Source organism: Salvia miltiorrhiza, chromosome 7, assembly GCF_028751815.1.
Source record: "Salvia miltiorrhiza cultivar Shanhuang (shh) chromosome 7, IMPLAD_Smil_shh, whole genome shotgun sequence".
NCBI classification, from domain to species: Eukaryota; Viridiplantae; Streptophyta; class Magnoliopsida; order Lamiales; family Lamiaceae; genus Salvia; species Salvia miltiorrhiza.
In genome coordinates, this window is record NC_080393.1 from 3,457,247 (window position 1) to 3,478,295 (window position 21,049).

A 21,049-nucleotide genomic window follows, 5' to 3' on the forward strand; every position below is an offset into this window, starting at 1 on the left:
CCTAAAAACATTTGTTGCGTTCTCCCTCCTTTGTCGTGCCTTATTTGTCGTCGACGACACTCTTCTCTTCGGCCTTGCCGCCCTCTCCATCTCAACCCCCTTCTCCGACCACCCCATCGTTGAAGCAACCACGGGCTCGACGACCGCTAATAAATTGACGGCGACTGAAGCTGCCATGCTCCGTCAAGTAAAGAGATGAATTTCGTCTTCGATAACGACGGCCATGATCCTCAAAGAGGCAAGACGTAGCGACGACAAATCAAGGAGACTCCATACGAAGCGACTCTCGCGAATTCCAGAACAGCAGCCGCGTCAGAAGTTTTCAAAAAAGGGAAGGAAATCTAGAGGTTTTAATTATTTACTTTGATTGGACGATTCTCCTGGGTTTGAGAGTGATAATAGAATAGAATAAAGTAAAGAGAGAGAAAGAGAAGGGCGCCAACTGGACGTTCAAAGGCGGTGGTGGCCGCGATTGCTAGTGACGAAGCTAGGGCTCGGTTTCAGATGATTGGTAGGTAATATTTTTTAATTAATGAATTTTGAAACTAAGTTTACCAAAAATTTGATATGTTGGCGGAATGTTTAATTTATGCACAGTTTGATATGTTATTTTTGAAAAATGTTTAAGAAATAAAAACATGCTAACCAATAATCGGAGTAAATTTGATATGTAATGGATGAGACTTCGAGGGTTTTTTAGGACATTAACTTAGATTGATTTGAAAATTAGGACAATAACTTTCGGACTTGTAAAAATAGGACACTAATTATTTTTTAGAGTAAAATAGGACACTAATTAATAAGTGTTGCATCCGCAGGACATTTTTCAGTCAATTATCGGCTGAAAAATGTCCTATTTTTACGACGCTTATTAATTAGTGTCCTATTTTACTCTAAAAAATAATTAGTGTCCTATTTTTACAAGTCCGAAAGTTATTGTCCTAATTTCCAAATCAATCTAAGTTACTGTCCTAAAAAATCCTCTGACTCTAATGGATGATTATTTTAATTTCAAATTATTTGGCATTATTAATTAATTTCATACTTGTAATTTTAATTAATGATAAGGAAATATATTTTATTTTATATTGACAAAATAAGAATAATAAATAATCCCCTAAACATAATCCTTAACATGTGGACCACACACATATTTCCACTAATTTTCTTCTCCTTACGTGTCATAAATAATGGGACAGAGGGAGTACAATTTTTATATGAACGTGAAAATTATTAAAATCACTTATTTGCTGTAAAAAGTTAATACATTCGCTGCTTAATTTATTGCACTAAAAAAAATAAAAAAAAAATCGCTTCATTCAGGATTCAAACCCAGGTGTTGCATTTATCTACCAAGATGATGCATTCATTGTAGATCTTAATGATTAAATGACTGAAAATGATTTTTCGTTCGTGTTTTATTTATTGGTTTTTACTTGAACATTTCCTTATATATTGGATCAAATAAAAACCTCTCTTAACATACAAACTACAACCCTCTTGCACTGAACCTATAAGATAACTACACTTGACTTGTAAAGTATCTGTATTTTAGTGGTCTTGGGCTTGAATCTCAGAGGGGACCACAATTACATTGCAATTATTACAAAAAAAATACAATTACGTTATACGTTAATTGCAGTTACTCTACAAGTTGAGTGCAAGATTTATAATTTTTACACACACACACACACACATATAAGTATATTTACCATGTGTTTGACAATATTGAATATGAAATATCGTGTGGGGCGTAATCAGTTAAAGTATGTCAAACCTGGGCAACGTTGTAGACGTTGATAAGACTAATCGGCTATGAAGGATGTCCATGAAGAAAACATAAAGTAAGATGAAGACAAATCCGAACAAGTTTGGAGACAATCACAGGTGTAAAACATAACCAGCTCTGAAAGTCTTCACGAGGAACACGTGATGCGAATGTCGACAACTGTAGTTAACTTTAGAAAGGAAAGATAAAGGAGTTAGATACAAATGAATATTTGTTAGATTCTCACGATTAGTAAATAAGAAGTGATTTATGCATTGATATTGGAAAAAGACCCTCTTACCCTTAGTCTGTAATATTGTATAAAGGGTTAAGTATCAAATACACCCCTAACATAGAGGCCATTATCACGTTTAGCACCCTATGTTCGATGTCAGTTCAACTAGTCCTTAATTTCGTGCAATTAGCCCATCCGACTTAACGACTGTTTAACACCGTTAGGTGCACCAAATTAAGAACTTCGAGGGTTTAGTTGAACTCAAGTCAAGTATAGGGTGCTATACGTGATACGAGTATCTTCTCGTCGACCGCGGCGACGACGAACTTCTTTCTCGGAAAGGTCATCCCGCCCTTGCGCATTAGCGTCCCTGTCCACATGTCGCACCGCAGCATCGCCATCTGGTCGATGATGTATATTTTTCGGCCAATTGAGATCAATCAAAAATGCGAGGAGAGAGAGAGGTGGGTGGAAGAGGGTGTGGTGGTCGAGGTGGAGGAGGTGGAAGGCGGGGGAGTTGATGAGGTAGGCCCACTGCAACAGACGGAAGGGAGAGAAGGGAGGATGGAGTGAGGGACTCTAGAGAGGCATTCTGGGACAAAGTCATAGGGAGGCTCGAAATGGTGGTGTCGGCGCCGCCGATTGTGGTGGTGGAGAGGGCGGAGGGGTGGTGGGGAAGCAATATTTCATCAGTCATGAGAAGTGTCGGGAGATGCACGAGTCAGAGCTCGATGCTTCAACAGTGGCGGCGGTGGAGACGTGTTTCGGGCGAGTTTCCGGCGAACTTGATAAAGAAGAAAGCATGGGTCCCACCATCAACGAAAATAAAATTAAATTAAAATAGTTAACGGTGTTAAACGGCCGTTAAGTCGGAGGGCCTAATTGCACGAAATTAAGGACTTCGGGGGTTTAGTTGAACCAACCTCGATCATAGGGTGCTAGACATGATAAAGACCTCTATGTTAGGGATGCATTTGATATTTAACTCTTGTATAAATAACGGGTAATAGTCTCATCGTAGGATACCCACACTTGACTTTACAAATCCTCTATAATCCACGTACGAGAGCAATACACAATTCTTTGGATATTTCATCATCTTCAATATTCTCTTTCATCCTTGAAAATTCTCCTGTTTTTACCAATTGAGATCATGATCATCGTAAAGAGCGGTTGGAAGTTGTACAACAAAGGTAGTCCTATAGCTTGGATTTCAGAAGCTTTCACTATAAAAGCTTTAATCACTCGTAGGATTTAGTAGTTTTTCTTTTAATTTTTTCATTATTTATATGTTGAGCTTAATTCCTAGCACAACAATTAGCAACGTCTGCTGTAATTTTGAGTTATGGCATGAGTTTGTTGTTGCGCTTTTGTCTATATGATATTTTGATGGTTCTTCAATTATTTCGCTATTTAGGGGAAAAATCAAATATCATTGGACTTAACACACGTAAGAATAATAAAAAAAAGAGGCGACGCCATATTTTAGCCACAATCATATACTCTCTTCATCTCACTTACCTTGGCATATTTGCTTCGGGCACAAATATTAAGAATAAAGTGTTAAAAGTGCAAAGTGAATATAAGTCACTTATTTAATGTGTGTAGAGAAGGTAGAAATCACATATCAGATATTTGACTTTTAAGTCTCTATTTCATAATTAAAAGTATTCGTGAAGCAGAGCCCAACAAAGGAATGCACAAAACCCGTTCACATCTCTATGCTATGTATTTGTTCTTAATATATTGTCTTTCAATATCCTCATTTTTTAATTTTTAAAATTATATATTTGTAATTATTTTAATATAAAAATTATTAATATGACATTATGTAATTATTATAGAATAATAATGTATTATATATAATAATTTATTTTAAAAAACAATATCAATTTATTTAGATTATTTTAATTTAGTTATATATATTTTTTATTTTTTTAATTGTAACTATTCCTTGCATCGCTCGGCGAGCAAATACTAGTATAATTTTGTTTAGAAATCACTATTTCAATTGGTCAATGATTATGATAATCTGTCTGCAATTAAAACATCGACCAAATTTGTGATAGAAAGGAACGTAACGTGTCCCACAATGAAAACAAAGCTTTGACAAATTGACAAAACTTAATTAAATAATACGACGCTGATTTCCGAATTGTAATTTTGTTTTACCAAAAATTGATCAATAGTTGACGATGAAGTGCAGTCTGTTAGTAAGACACTTCTCTTTTAACTAATAAATTGGGGATTCGAGTCACCTAGAGAACTAGAGTGTGAATATATTTTTTCTTTTTTTCTTGAGTAATAACTTTTTTTCAAAAAAAAAAATCCATATTTAAGTACAAAAATAGAAATTAATATCGTAATTGATATAACATTTGGAAAGTCATGTAGTCATTGCAAAATCTACCAAAATCCATACTCTCTCCGTCTCATTAAAAATGATACTCCCTCCGTCCCGCTATTCAAGTCCCATTTTCCTTTTTGGGTTGTCCCACCGATAATGTCCCGTTTCCTAAAAAGGAAATAATAAGGGAATGCTTAACATTAATTAAAACACTAATTAAATGTCTAATACAAAAGATCAAAAATACATCTAACCCTAGAATTCAAGGAGACTCTCGACTCTCTCTCTCTCTGCGCCTCCACCCTCACCTTCTCTCCGGTGGACGCCGGATCTGTCACCTCTCTTCGGCGCTCAGTGAAGCCACGGCCGCCTCTCCTTCCACTCACAAATCCAGCACAGAGCCACCGCCATCGTCACCAACAACAGCTCCCTCTCCCCACTCCTCGGTCGAGCGACAGCAGCTCACGTCGCCGCCCTCGGTCGCCCTTTTCCTCCCTCTGATCTCCTCCGCCTCCGCCTCTCACCTCTGATCTCCCCTGACCCTCTGCAAAACCCTAACCCCTAATTTGGGTTGCAGATTTGGTTGGGGGAAATCGTTTGATTTCACCTTTGAATCTGCATCGCCGCTCCATCCTACCCAATTTCAATTGCTCTACCATTAATTTGTCTCTCACATCATTTCACAGATTTTGGTGTTGATGGGCTTAGAGTTGTTAGAGAAAGGCTTAGACTATGCAAAGAAGAAGAGAAAGTGGGCATTTGTTGTGGGACTCACGTGCTACGGCGTGCACAAGCTCTACAACTTCCCCTGTGTTGTTAAGAGGAGGCAAAGCTTCTCCAAATTCTTGGCTGCCTTCACTTCAGTAGCTGAAATGGTCTCCGATTCCGCCGACGCACTCGGGATTCTTTCCAAAGATCTCAAGCAGTTTCTCGCCTCGGATTTCTGAGCTCGATTTCGATTTTGGTGGGTTGCAACCCAACTTCTGCAATTTCGCCCAAATTTCTGCAAATCGCCCAATTTCTGAAAATTTATGTTCATTTAAGAATTTTAGTTTTTCATAATTTCAATTTTTCATTTTCAGAATTTTAATTATTTAGGAATTTTTCATTTTCATTAGAATCATCAAACATTAACAATCCCTTAATCACAAACTTAAATATGTGGACCACACTCTTTATTCTACTTACTTCATTCTCCTTAATCTCCGTGCCGAAAAGAAACGGGACATGAATAGCGGGACGGAGGGAGTATGTATTTAATTTTGAATTGTCCCAGTATGCTGGCTTATTTTTATAAATGATAATAAAATTTAATTCTTAAGAAAGTGTAAGTTCTAATATTTTCAATCAATTTACATCTTCTTTTTGTTTTATATGTTCAAAAGTTTTGTGTCATTTTATAATAAAATGAAGAAAGTACTATTTAAGCTTATAGAAACATGATACTTTCAGGTAGAAAATTCAATAATATATTTATAAATAAATTTGACTAATAGAAGTAATGATAGAATTTAGAAAAATTGCCATATTTTTTTTTGCTAATTTTTAAATTATTAAAGAGGAAAATAATAAAAAGAAGAGAAAATTAAGAGGGAGTTAACTATTAAGATAGAAACAAAAATTCCCTTAAGAGAGGGGGAAAAGGAAAGAAAAAGGAAAAGAAAGGAAAGAGAAAGAAAAGAAACACCCTACCCCCCACCCCCCAACCCCACCGCCCCCTTCTTCCCCCCTCATATGGTGTCTGTATGCAATAACAAAAAATATACATACATATTACATACACTTAAATTAACAAAAAAAAAACAACAAATAAGGAGCATTACATTGAGAATCGCCTCGATCGTTACTCAATTCCTGCGAAAAATTGATTCTTTTGGATTGCGCTTACTCGTTTCCGTTTAGGAGTTTATGCGAATACATTTGGCACACGTGTGCTTCTGTATATGGTGGTGATCAACCATTGTCTGGATTAGGGTTTTCAATTTCGAGGAATTGGGAGGGATTTTTTGGAGGTGTTTCATTAGTGGGTTATTGTGGGTTTTGTGAGTTGCTTTCTTGGGTTAAAGTTCGGTTCTTTAATTGGGGAGGTGATATGCTGGATTTTAGGATAGAGGCTGGATTTGGGTTTGGGGGAATTTGAGCAATTTGGGGGGGAGGTTTTAGGGTTAGGGTTCTGGGTTATTTGTGGGCCAGGATGGTTCAGGAGCCTGAGCTTGAAGAAGGAGAGACTTGCTATTACAATGATGATGCAACCATTGATCCTGATATAGCTCTCTCTTACATTGTATGAGTTTCTTCATCTGCTTCTATGGCAATTAATGCTGTTCAATGTTGGACAAATAATGCAATTTATGTTGCTTTTGAAGTTATCAAGCATGCTGTGGTTCACTAACACGGAAGTGCACCTTTACATGTTTGATAATTGGGGGTGGATGGTCGAATGTATTGGTGTGTGTGGGATGAGGTTGCAGTCGAATGTGCTTGACCTTTTCTCGAGTTGCTAAGTTTGATTGGCTAAAATGAACTGAATGAGATGATCATTTCATGTCACCTACAATGATAAGAAGATGCATCTATCTAAATTGAATGCACTGTGGGCTAGTTTCATTTGTTTTGGATTTGTGGAAGATGGAAAAGAACAACATTTGTGATCTTCTTGCTAAATGTTGATGATAATCTTGAAGCATACGAGATTCATATTGATGCAGTACAATATAAGCTATTACCCTGTCTATAATCATAATTGAGATGGTCATTGAATCTTGTCCTTTTGCATTACGTTGTGGACTCTTATGCTTGCAAAGCATGTAACTAATTCAATAACCCGTTATCTAACTATTCAATCTTGTGTGGCTATCAGTTATACATGTTGAATGATTTTGTTATTTTTTTTTTCTCATATTTAGTTTTATTCAACTATATTGTTCACTTTGTGATTTCTTGCTTATAAAAGGGAGAGAAGGTTCAGAGTATACTGGGCCATCTGCAGAAAGATTTTGAAGGCGGGGTTTCTGCGGAAAATTTGGGTGAGTGGTGGAGAAACAGACCCATTTTTATCTTCTCATCATACGAATTTAGTGCCCTGAATTATTTTTGGTGGCTTTGTGCAGGGGCAAAGTTTGGTGGATATGGCTCGTTTTTACCCACACATCAACGCTCTCCTTCAATTTGGTCGCAGCCAAAATCTCCACCAAGAGTTCAAAATTCCCACTTGCCTAGATCTCCCAATGCCTGTCCAGAGGTATATGGTCGAGTCCTTAATTAACGGTTTGTACGCGTGAATGAGAATTTTTCGTTTACTCAGCACTATGGGCCGTGTTACCACGCAGGGACCCCCCCAAAAATCAATCACACCTTCGACTCATAGGGATGATGCTTCTTCCTCCCCCGGTGCGCGTGCATCACAGACCTTGAAAACCTCCTCTCACAGACAAAAGGCAACCTTGTCTTCGGGTAAAGTTACCGAGACATTTCCAGGAAAAAATGAACTTCCTTCTAGTAAGTTAGGCAATCCACTAGATCAAAGAACACTGAAGGTTCGCATCAAGGTGGGACCCGAAAGGGTGGCTCGCTATAATGCTCAAATTCACAGTCTAGGGCTCACATCTCCATCTTCCTCGGAGGGAAACAGTCATGATGAAAGTGATGAGTTACTGATCGAGACTTGTGAGATACCTAATGAATCTCCTGCCTACATGCTTAAGGTGTGATTCCTTTTTGACTTTTTTAGCTAGAGGGCTACATTCTGATTTTCCATCTTTTGGTTCAAGCTAGTAAGGATTTTTTATAGGTGAACACTGATACATGTATTCTGATGTGGGCCTTGTTGATTTATTGTGTTTCTTTTTTGTTTTATTTTTTGGTTCAGACGATGACTTCTTTTCCAATGTCCGATGGGTTTCTTCTTTCACCTCTGTGTGAAGATTTGCTGAACTTAACGAGAGAAAGAGAATATAAGTTAGAAAGTGAGCATGAAGCTGCTCCCAAGAATTCTGCAAGGTCGATTAAGATCTTGAATAACGATGCTCTAAGGGGGAAGAAGACAAAGACTATTGACAACAAATTGAAAGATAACCTAGAGGATCTTGATGGTTGTGAGCAGAAAACTTCGCACGGTGATAATATGGAAGGCAACATGCAGCCATCCCACGACTTGAAATGCAAATCTTTGCCTGATAGAGTTAAGAAATCGGATAAGAATGTCCTAATTAATAAGAGGGTAAGTAAGAATAGGGAAAAAGGACGAGCTGTTTCTGGTGATTCGGTTAAGGATTTTTCCTTTGAACACAGTTCTGGCCAAAGTCATGGCAAGCATGAGCAAGTGGAATCTCGATGCACTTCTCTAGAGAAAATCGAGGAACACAGGGCTTCGATTTCTCAGAAGGATGTTTCAGTTGATCACGGGCAACTTGGCAAGAGCGGAGGTAAAGGAAGTTATCCTTCATTCAAAGCTTATTCCGAAGGTGAAAGGATTGAAAATGCTATGGACGACTCAACTTTGAAAACTGGTCTATACGAGTCTGATCCTCGTCCTGTGGGGAGCTTATCTGTTGAAGGGGGAAAAAAGTTGAAAGTACGTCAAAGTAGTGAAAAGAAAGCTTTGAAATCGGATAGTTTGAGGGATGGTGACTCTGCTGTACCCAAAAAGAAATCCAGTGCAAGGAAGGATGCTCATCTTGGCCGAAAAGATGCGGTTCAGACAAGTTTAGAACATATGGAGAACCCGAAACATTTATTGGAGAGGGCCTCTGTTGATTCGCCTAAGAACTTTAATCTTGATGATTTGAAGGCGAAATCTGCACTTGCTGATAAATCGAAGGAGAGTTTAAGTAATAAGAAATATATAGACAGTGTGCCAGCTAACAGCCGCATGGTAGAGCCTCCAGCTGCAGCAGTACCAGTGGTAAACCCTGTGTTTATAAAAGAAGAGTGGGTTTGCTGTGACCGTTGCGAGACGTGGCGTCTTCTACCATATGGCACAAATCCGGACCAACTTCCTGATAAGTGGGTATGCAGCATGCTAGACTGGCTGTAAGTTTCTTGATTGACACCTCGTCGTTCATTATTTGGTTGTTAAATTTATTTAGTTGTGCAGTTTGATTCTGTTAATGAAAGTATAGAACTTCTAGTCTTAAAATGAATATTTGAGTTATCAATTGGGCCTTTTACTCTTTATGTTGTTCATTTCACTTTTAGATTTAAGAAAAAAGGGTTAATTGACGGAATTAATGCAATGTTTAACCAAATCTACAATTTCTACACTACCTTCAAAACGTTGATATTACAACACCACCTAATTTTTGCAATCTCCAATATTTCAGCAAAGTTTGTTTTATGTGTACCACTAAGGTGCTGTTGGGCTTACTGATGAAACGACGCAGTTTTATTGCTGGAAAAAAATTGGGGATGTTGTAATTGCAAAAAACTAAAAGATGGTATTGTAATTGCAACATTTTAAAGTCATGTGAAAATTGCATATTCAATTAAGCAGGAACCTGATCACAGTTTTCTTAATCTGCAGTCCAGGATATAATCGTTGCGACATTAGTGAAGATGAAACTACAGCAGCTCTTCACGCATTGTATAAAGTTTCTGTCCCTCAAAATCAACACAATTTCCAAGCTCACGCAAATGGAACCGTGAACGGTGGTGCAGCTACTACCATTACTGCTCACGATTTGAATCAGAACCACCAGAACTTTGCGTCTGATCCAATAAAGAAGCAGAAACTGCAAAAAAGACAGAGTGCAGTTAGATCGAGTTATCCACTTCATTCTAATAGTCAAATGCAAATGCCACTGCCGGATCTGGAAAATGGTGGCACAAAGGATGTGAAGCCGTCTCTTGCAAGAGGAAATTTTACAAACCAAATCGATATGCAGCACCCAAGTAAATCAGTGTCTGGTTTGGCCAAACTAAATAAACGAAAAGGAGATCATGTGGCAGGAGGTATGTTGTCTATTTATAGCTGCCGTTCTCTCTTGTTTCTTTGACTTTGAGGGTTTTCTTTGCTGATGGTTGAATATAACATTGCAGATGATTCGAATCCGAGGAAAAAAATCAAGCAGGAGGCGGGTGAGTGTTTACAGGGGAAGGGGCAAGTAAAAAGGACTAAGTCTAAAGATGTGCCTAAATTCGACAATGATCTTGGCGTGAATGGCCACAGTGTGACACTGGATTTGCCGAGTAAGGCAGCCTTGAGGAATGGGAAGAAAAAGAGTTCCGAAAAGGAAGTTATCTCTGCAGGACCGGGTAATATTATTAATGTGAAGCATGAAAAAGTTATGCACGATGTACCACATAATGGGCCCCTGCGTGTGGAAACATGTAACGGTGGACAGGTAACGGCCAAAAGGATAAAATTGAAGGATAATGTACATAGCCAAGAAAGAAAAGTTTCGATCAATGAGAACAACAAAGATGGTGATTTTCATAGAGATAAGAAACTGCGAGTATCTCATAATGAAGATGATGAGTTCAGAGGAAGTCGGGATGGTGATATTTTGAAAAGAAGAAGTGTACAATTGGGGGATAAAGAATATCCGACAAATAGGAGCATCGAGAAGGAACAGCAGGTGAAGAAACCTATAGCAAGCTTGCGTCTCACTACTGAAGATATAGATGAACTGAGAAAGGATTTGGGGTGTGATCAGCCGTCAGTGGCTGCCACTTCAAGCTCCTCCAAGGTTTCCGATTCCCGCAAAAACAGGCTTAGCTATGTTGAGGTGAAAGGCTCGCCAGAGGAGTCGGTTTCTTCGTCTCCCATGAGGATGCTCTATCCGAACCAGGTGTCGCCAATGATGACCGAGACTGCAGGGAAAGTCGATCTTAGGTTCAATGACGTTGGTGCAGTAAGCAGTGTGAAGAAGCAGGACATGAACGAGAGTTCTGAATTCAGCACAGTTAGGAGGAGAAAATCTGGTCTAACTGTGGACAATGGCTCAAAAACTTTAGATTTGAAGAACAAACTGAATAAAGAGACAGCTGTTGATGACAACCATCGTGCATCCAAACATGAAGTATCTGGTAACACGAAACATCCTCTCTCCAATGATTTCAGCCTTAAGTCTGTTAAAAACAGTCCAGTTGTTGTTGGTAAGAACAGTATCAGAAAATCGAAGAACAGCAGAAGTGAGAAGCAATCTATACACAGAGAACGTGATAAGAATGATCTAGAATCGAGCAATCCCTGCAGCAGTGATGCTGTGCAGCAGAGCCTTAAACATGATCCTCCAAGAAGAATAGAGCAAAGTTCCGCTCCAATTGAACCGTGGACCGGAAAGGTCCGCATTGACCTGCGTCAGGGAGATAAACAAGGTGCAGTTCGTCCTAGCAAACTTGCATTGGGATCATTGGGTTCCTTGAAAAGAAGTCCTATGGACTCAAGACCCAATGATGCTTCTGTACTTGGCGATACATCAAAGTCTCAAAAAGGTACTACTAACAAAAACATTAATAGTGAAGCAGAGCAACAATCTTTGCCTCTCAATGCAAGCCTTCGGAACAAGAATGTCTCTGGTGCTACTGCATCTACTTCTTTGAAAGAAGCTGAAGACGTCCTAAAAGAAGCAGAAGAACTCAGAACCCATGCCGATCTAATTAAGGTCTTTCTCTGTTTCTTAATCTGTTTGCACATATATCATTCTCTTCCAAAGTGTCAGTTATTGAAATTAAAGTGTGGATGTTTACTCTTCTATACCTCTGCTCTACCGTATCTAACTCACGTGTACATCATCTTTTTCAGAATTCTGGTTTTAGTTCTGAAAGTAATTATGAATACTTTAAAGCGGCCCTAAAGTTTCTTCATGGAGCTTCGCTTCTAGAAGCCTGCGATGCAGAGCCTAGCAAACAGATGGATATGAGTCCAATGCAAACGTATGGTGCTGCTGCCCAACTTTGCAAGTAAGTAGATAGTCGGAACCCGAGTCCTAAGCAACTTCTCAATCTGTGGGCAAAACTTTGTTTTGATATATTATTGGGGTAAGATCTGTGCAAGAGCAGGGGTGCTTAATCTGAATTTTCCTCCAAGCAAAATCAATATTAAACATCGTTTTTATGCACTTAACCGAACTTGGTTGCTATGTATTCGGAAATGTGGGTTTGGTTTAATTTGGAGATTAGAGTTTTGACAGATTATATTCTTATGTTACTCTATTGACATCGTGCCTAGAGGTCGTATGATAGCAACATGGCTGGAGATGAGAGTTAAAACCAATTTCATGTGTAGTGAAAATGCAAAATTTGTAGCCAAGTTTTTACAAGGATAGCGCACTATTCGGGATTCAAATAGTCAATCTGGGGTGAATTTTGAAACTTGGATTTAGTATTATTCTTCTGAGAATTACCTCTGGTATGAAGCTTCTTGATATGAATATGATTACTACTTATTTTGGAATTCTCATTAGCTTCACATACTCTGCAGAATATGTGCAAGTGAATATGAAAAAGGCCATGAATTCACCTTTGCTGCTTTGGCGTATAAATGCATGGAGGTGGCTTACCTGAAGGTAGTTTATTGCAAAAGCTCATCAGCATGCAGATTTTGCCTAGATTTGCAATCGAGTCTACAAATGGTTCCACAAGGTACGGTAACTCGTTTTCTTGAATCTTTGTAATTCACCATGCCTATAATTTTGGACCCTATGGTTTGAGTAACCTATTTTAGTCGAAGGGCTACTTTTCATGCGAACTACTTTTAGGAACCCCTTTTGAAATAACTTAAACGTATTTAACTGTCTGCACTATCAGCAAATGAATGCCGTCTATTAGAACTTGCTTTGTCACTTTCGGGTCTTAATAACTGGAAATGTTTCGTATTTATCTTTATCTCTTTTTACTTGTTGATGGATATGCTCTTGTCAATTTTGTTAGATTATGCCATATAATATTTCTATTGATGCTAGATCTGCTCGTCTGATTAGGTGAATCTCCGTCATCTTCTGCTTCTGATGTTGATAACTTAAATAATTTAGCAATGGCGGACAAGGCCGCATTGTCTAAAGGCAGTGGCCCTCATGCTGCAAATCATGTTATAGTGCCTCGCAACCGCCCCAACTTTGTTCGGCTGCTCGATTTTGTAAGTTGATTGACCAAAATAACGTTATCTGCCTCTTCTTTGCTGTGGTGGTCACGATTTCGTGGTTTTGGTTTGACATGGAAATGCATTCACTTTAATTTGATGTTTTATCTTTGGCAAAAGCTTGTGTCCCATTAGGGTTTATTAATCCCTTGTAGGGTTTATTAATCACAATTAGGATTTAATTAGGACGGATGCATTGGAGTGTGCCTCTTTTATCCTTATATCAATCTCAATATTATTTTGGTATATTTGGAATATGAATTTAAGCTAATTCTTCTGCAGACTAAAGATGTCAATTTTGCAATGGAAGCTGCCAAGAAATCGCAAGGCGTGTTTGCAGCCGCCCACGTCGAACTAAAAAAGTCTCAGAACAAAGAGGCTATTGCTTCGATCAAGAGAGTTATCGACTTCAGTTTTCAAGATGTAGAGGAACTAGTACGTTTGGTACGGCTCGCGTTCAACTCCATCAACCGCCAAGGTCTCCGTGGCGATAGAGAGTAGTCAAAATACACAACCACGGTGTTTGCTCGTTGATTCCCTCCGCCAGCGGCCGTCAGAGGAGGCTTGCCGGCGCAGCGCCACTAAATCAGGTGAACAAAAACAAAACACACAACAGCTAATTGTATTTCTGTACATGTGTACAAAATGGGATTACTTTCTCCATTCTTGTAAAAGCATTTTTGGTTGGGTTCTCCATGAGATTAGGGCAAAGCATGCTCGAAACTCTGATAAAACGTCGTCCGGGAACGGGTTTCGTGGGCGTCGAAGCCGCGAGATTCGGAGCCCGTAAGTTTTGGTATTGTAGGTTATAGATCATTGATAGGTTAGATAAGAGTCTGTTAGTGTAGATGAAGATAACATTAGTCACATTTGAGAGGTCAATATAGAGCTATCATCAGTCCTTTCCATTGAGGGACTATCAATATTTCATCATCAAATCATCCACATTTTTTCTGTATATTAGGGCTCGACGTTTTCAAGGGCGTTGCTCGTTTTAATCAAAGATCATGCGAAGATCAATGGCCCAGATTGAGGATTTTCTATTTTATTTTATTTTTTGGTAGGAGTAACAACTATTTTTAAATTATAAGGTTTTTTTTTATCTATAAATATTACTCCATCCGTCCCGCGAAATTTGAGCAGTATTCATTTTCGGGTTGTCCCGCGAAGCTTGAGCAATTTCTTTATACGTCAAAGTGTTTTCCTTTATTTACCTTTTCATTTTTTCACCAACCACACTTAACACACAAAATACCAACTCCTTAAAATTCATGTCGAAAAGGAATTGCTCAACTTTCGTGGAACAGGGGAAATATATTCGACCACTTCATACAAATTGTGAACCTTCTCCCAAAATTTTCAAAGAATTTCGATTGGTCCTTTCAAAAAAAAAAATTTATTATTATTATAATTATTATTAACAGAACCAACCTATTTCAAGAGATACAGTAGTGCAAAGAGAGGAAGAAGATGTAATAGTATAGCTTATCTTAATATAGCTTTTTCAATAAAAAGTAATGTCAAATACTCTTTGATACTGGTGGAAAATTTTATTAAATAAGTTAGGTTAGGAATCACGAACAAATGGTCAAACCCCTTCTACCCAAAATCTATTTAAAAATCAAGAAGTATACTAATAAAAAAGAAATAGAGAAAAAAGATTTTAGGAATATTTTGCTTGTACGACTGGAAAATGGGATATTTATGTAGGTGAAATGTTGTAAGAAATATTAGTGGGTTTATTGTATGCGGAGCCACGCGTTGCGAGGGGGATTCACACGCACTTGTCCCAAATAGTATAAACTTTAGGGTTGGTCAATTCCCAAAGAATAATTGCTTGATATGATATGATATGATGCATTTGCAGCCTAACACTATCACTATGCACTATGTGAGGACACTAACTTCGAACACCCAACTAGTATCCCTCCTAGATAAAACACGTGTCGTGTCGTGTCGTGTCGTGTCGTGTCGTATCGTATCGTATCGTGTCGTGTCGTTTTGAAAGACGTGTCGTGTCGTATCGTATCGTATCATATCGTGTCACTTTGAAATTTAATTTTTCTATAGTGTTCTACTTTCATGTATAAATAAATCATAGTGTAATTTGAAAGATACGAGTTTTAATTTATATTGATAGTGAATGAGATTTGATATATAAGAGGTAATTTTCAAATAAAGAAAGGCTACAATTTTTATGGACAGAGGGAGTAAAAGGTAATAACAGAAAAATATATAACCCTGATAAAATGATCAATTAATTAAAACGCGCGACTGCATGCATGGTGCATGCATATTAATTAATCTTAATTATAAATTATTTAATTATAATCGGTGATTAATAAATTCTAAAGACTTTTTTTAGGGGATTCTAAGTTTTCTTGCTTTCAAATTTTCATGTTTGGTTCAATTTTAATATAGTTGGGAAATTAAGAAAAACGAAATTAACCCTTCTTTTATTTCGCTTTCCGCAACAAAAATAAAAATAAAATTATTGATCTAGAGAAAGTAGTACTCTTAATTTTCTGAATTTGAGTATCCAATTTGAAGTATGTATGAAAACATTTTAAATTATTTCAATTAATAATTGTAAACATAATTGAGACGTTAGAAAGAAGAGAAGAGAGAAAAATGAAACTAAGAAAAATATATTATAGCGATGTTAAAAGAAAAGGATTAGAAAGTAGAAACTGTACAAAACAAACAAACACAACAATCTCTATTGTGCCAAAGTGCCCACTTTCAAAAACATTTCAGTCTAAATTATTGGAATACTACTAAATTAATACTACCGTTAATATTTTGATAAATGGGAGTATATATGTGTGCGCGTTGATCTAGTGGTAGAAGGTTAATGCCTAAGTCTTGAGGTCCTGGTTTCGATTTAAAATCAAAGGAACATGAAATAAATGATATGCCAGAATATAAACTGAGTTAGGTCAACATTTTATGCAATAATATCGCAATGGATTCATATTTTAGTATTTGGTTGTAGGCATATATTAATATATTCCTTTCGTATGAAGTGAACCGTACCGTGACAAAACTTTATTGTTTGCATAGAAATATAAGAAAATAGAATCTTCGTACAACTTTTTTTTGGTACGTGATAATTTTTGTCCTAATATGAACAAAACATTTTATCATGCTTGAAATCAGATTTTTACATATGCTCAACTTTCTTCTGAAACTATATATTATGCTCTCTTTCACAAAGTACTATTTATATATATATGAGAGAGAGAGAGCCATTTTCAACATATGCTAATTTAACTGGCTAAGGAAGTGTTGGAATAAATGGTTTAATTAGTCCATAATTACTTTGTAATTAATGGGATTAAATGGCATATTTGGAATCTACATTTTGAGTAGATTAATTTGGTATATTTACTTGTTCAAATCTATTAAGAATTGAATGAGTAATTAAATGCCAAAAGATAGCCATTGAAAATGGAAATGTGGAGTGTCATCCCACATTGGAAAAATAAGGAAGTTGAAAGCTATTTATAAAGTGCTCTCCACCATAAAGGAACAATCAAGTGTGCTTCTCTATGGTGGACCTTATGGTGCACCCAAGTGGGTTTTGACTTAGCCTTTTAAGGCTAAAACTCAAATTCCTACGAGGAAGCACCTTCCGAGGCCGAGCACGTGCACGTCGCACTTGTCGCAATGGACGCTTTGTAGGCGCACTTTGCACTTCGCTCGCGAGGAGCTTTGAGGAGCCTTTAGTTTTGACAAACGAAACGGTGGCTCGTGTGACGTGGTAGTGACGTGGAACATGTGGCTCGGTGACGTGGCACCGCGTGGCGGATAAGGAATCTGGGTGGATGAGGTTGCTGACGTGGCAGCGGTTGGATCAGACTGATAAGGAATCTGGGTGGATGAGGTTGCTGACGTGGCAGCGGTTGGATCAGACTGCTGAGGTGGGGGTGGTTGGCTCGCACCCCTTTGACCGAACCAGTGCGATGGTTCTAACCATTGCTTGGTTCGAACAGACACCCTCTGGCAGACACCTCTTCATAGCACCCTTCATTCTCCTATAAATACAGCCCTGCAGAATGAGATTAGACACACCAAAAATTAATTCAGATAATTATTTTACTCATTCTCCCTTCTAGTTCATACTCAAGTCCCGAGTATTCAGTAGTTCGCTGGAAGTTCGAGTTCTTAGTACAAGGTCTCGTACTCATTAAAACCGTTGTATCTTGGGGACATTTGCCATCGAACCACACCAAAAATTAATTTAGATAATTATTTTACTCATTCTCCCTTCTAGTTCATACTCAAGTCCCGAGTATTCAGTAGTTCGCTGGAAGTTCGAGTTCCTAGTACAAGGTCTCGTACTCATTAAAATCGTTGTATCTTGGGGACATTTGCCATCGAACCGTGTGTACTGTGCGGGGCAATTTTGTCTTACGGAGAAAGAGTCTAACTCTTGCCTCGGTTCCTACATTCACGTCGTTATTCTGTCCACGTTTCTACACCCGTCAATAACAGGAAGCTTGGATTTTATATATATTGAACTAATCAAAAAATTACTACATTCGTCCCTGAAATAAGTTCATCTTTTTCTTTTTTAGGACGTCTTCCAAATAAGTTCATCTTTGGGGACGGCACGAGTTTTAATGAAAAGTTGTAAAGTGTATTGATAGTGGAGAAAAAGTGATATAATTATGATTGGAAGTTGTGAAAAGTGTTATAATTAGTATTGAGAGTGGTGAAAAGTGAAAAGTAAGAATAAATAAAATATTATTAGTGGTGGGGTAGGTGTCCAAAAATGGAAAGAAAGAAAGAGGAAGTTATTTGGGGGACGTCCCAAAATGGAAAAAGATGAAGTTATTTTAGGGACGGAGGGAGTATAACACTTTTTCACCTATCCCAATACTAATTACTCCCTCCGTCCACCAATTCAAGGCCTAGGGCAAGTGTAATTACACTTGCCCTAGGCCTTGAATTGGTGGACGGAGGGAGTATAACACATTTTTCTCCACTATCAATACACTTTATCATTTTTCCTTAAAACTCGTGCCGTCCCTAAAGAGAAGCTTATTTTAGGGACGGAGGGAATATTATTTAAGTGGGAATAGAAGAACTCTATATGAACAAAGAAGAAGAAAGAACTATAGGCATGTGTGTGATAACCACGGCTATGTTGTTACTTATTAAGTGTATTTTAAATGTATTTCAATTAATTAAAAGAAGAAAAAGAGGAAATAATTCAAAAGAAGTAAAAAAAAAATAATTAACAAATAAAAGGAAATATACCGAGCGAAATAAAAAAAGTTTGAAAGACGTAAAAGAAATAAAAATGGAAAACGAAGTGAATCAAAAGAGAGAAAGGAAATTATATTAAATTTTGCTAACCGTCTCAAAAAAAATAGTACTACCTCCGTCCCATTAAAGTTGGCCACATTTCCTTTTTGGGCGTCCCACTAAAGTTGGCAACTTTCTAAAAATAGAAATAATTTAACTTAATTAGATCATTAATTAAGTTACTAATTAAACCCTCAATTATGTTTAAAATAAACATACACACACAAACACACACAAACACACACATAGAGAGCAGAGAGCAGCCGCCTCTCTTTTCTTCTTCTCCGGCGGGATGCCACCCCCATCGCCGCCGCCGCCTCTCGCCTCTCCGGCCGTCGCCGCCTCTCTCCCTTTCTCTCGCGTTACAGATCTCGTGATCTCTCTCTCCCTCCCTCTCACCGTCGCATCCTTGGGCGATTTGGGGGATTCGAAGCTCGCCGCCCAAATGCGTGAGGTCGTGCGCCGATTTGGGGGCTAGGGCTCGCCTGCACCGATTTGGGCGAGGTCGTTGTCCTCCCTCTCTCCATCTATTCTCTTTCAGATCTAACAGATTTGGGGGCAAGATCTGGTTTTTGATTTCTGGTTCACCTGCGCCGCCGCCTCTCTCCCTCTCTCCCTCTAGGGCTCGCCTGCGCCGCCGCCGCCTTTCGTCCTCTCTCTCTCCCTCTATTCGCCTTCACAGTGTTTGGGGGCAAGATTTAGTTTTTAATTTCTGATTTTTGAGTGGATTTTGAAGGGGTTGGCGACGGTGGTGGTTGTTGGCGACGGTGGTGGTGGTTGTTGGCAGATTTGAGGGACAGAGGGGGTGGCTGATGAGGGAGACGAGCGGGACAGAGGGAGACGAGGGTGGCGGCGACTTCGCTGGAGGAGGGGGTGGCTGATGCCGGCGACTTCGCCGGAGGTGGGTGGCAGTGGATGAAGAAGAAAGTGAAAGGAGGAAGAAATTATTTTAATTAACTCAATAATTTTGATGGGCCCCATTCAATTAAAACATAACACTCCATTTCTTAATCTCCGTGCCGAAACAAACGTAGCCAATTTTAGCGGGACGGAGGGAGTATTAAATTTTGCTAATCCATATATTCACTTTTATTTCTTGAATATAGCTTCTTTTTTTTGACATTTTTTTTGAAACGTTCTTGAATATAGCTTTTGTATGCTCATTTTTCTTCACATAAACTTTTCTAGTACTGAAATATAAAGTAACGATTAATTAAGATTTTGGACTATTTTTATGGATACATGATTTTATATTTAAACTCACGTTTTCAGAAAATGGAACTAAATTAAGAAGTACATTTGATTTTTCATGACTGCAATATATTGACCAATAAATCAGATCTGATTTATGTAAGCTATATTAAGAAGTACATTTGATTTTTCATGACTGCAATATATTTCTCTTTCTATTATTCTTATCAAAATTTTGTACTAATTATTCCAAGTTTTGTTTCAAGATTGGATTTTTTTATATATAAATTGTATATTAAAATAAATTTCTAATCTTTCCTTGAGTTTGCCGGCTGTAGCATCCTAACATATATTCTATCGAATCGATGATTTTCTTTTATATGTATCAAAATTAGTTTTTTTTTTTTTAATTTATTTTGCTAAAGTTATTAGTACTATCATGCTCGTCTCATATGTATGAATAAGTATGATTATAGGTTACAGGTGAAATAATTTGTGACAAATTAAAAAGCAGAAAAGAAAATGCAAAACGGTACGTATTTCTTCAGCTCTCTCTCTCTCTCTCTCTTATCTGACTATCCCTATCAGTGACTTTCCCTCAACCCAATCCCAATTAAAATATGTATTTCTCTCTCTTTAAAATACCCAACCCAACTTTTATCTTATTTCTACTCCCATTAGTGACATTCATATGACCTAATTATTTTTCTATTTTATAGTATAAAATTAAAAGATATATTAATATATAATTAAATGGCACCAATAAAAGAGTGCCACATGGCGATGCCATTCTCATGACATTGGGTTGGCTAGCCAATCAAAGTCACACAAAATTATATATTTTTGATTTATTTTATAATTATAGGTTTTTGTCTTTTTTCATGACTTTGGTGACAAAGTCACCGATGGTTGTGTAAAAAGCATTTAAGAAATAGCTGCGAGAAAATAAAAAGTGAAACCTATAGCAATAAATCAGAAAATTACGTTTCACTGGAGAATTAATTAATTGTCTCTTCGTCGTTCAAACTGAAAATGTGTAATAAGAAATTGAATGATTAAAAAAATCTAATGTCACAATCGTTTGATGCAACACTAAGGTATCTTCCCCTCCTCCCA

At 37.7% G+C, this 21,049-nt stretch overlaps 1 protein-coding gene across 1 annotated transcript; it reads left to right on the plus strand.

Annotated features, from left to right (window-relative positions):
* Positions 1 to 6,059: 6,059 nt before the first annotated feature.
* Positions 6,060 to 14,456, plus strand: LOC130991688 (cysteine-tryptophan domain-containing zinc finger protein 3-like). The gene is made up of 11 exons (XM_057916040.1): positions 6,060 to 6,634; positions 7,304 to 7,376; positions 7,461 to 7,591; positions 7,680 to 8,054; positions 8,219 to 9,381; positions 9,872 to 10,299; positions 10,387 to 11,954; positions 12,095 to 12,252; positions 12,773 to 12,933; positions 13,272 to 13,426; positions 13,712 to 14,456. The coding sequence occupies exons 1-11, from the start codon at positions 6,545 to 6,547 to the stop codon at positions 13,928 to 13,930; spliced, it is 4,521 nt and encodes a 1,506-aa protein (XP_057772023.1). The 5' UTR covers positions 6,060 to 6,544; the 3' UTR covers positions 13,931 to 14,456.
* Positions 14,457 to 21,049: the final 6,593 nt, after the last annotated feature.

Bases quoted from the DNA above. Each gene is read 5' to 3' on its own strand.
- LOC130991688 (XM_057916040.1), top strand. From the start codon at position 6,545: ATGGTTCAGGAGCCTGAGCTTGAAGAAGGAGAGACTTGCTATTACAAT. The intron at 8,055-8,218 runs GTGTGATTCCTT...TTTTTGGTTCAG, and splicing joins CTCCTGCCTACATGCTTAAG to ACGATGACTTCTTTTCCAAT. The intron at 12,934-13,271 runs GTACGGTAACTC...TCGTCTGATTAG, and splicing joins TCTACAAATGGTTCCACAAG to GTGAATCTCCGTCATCTTCT.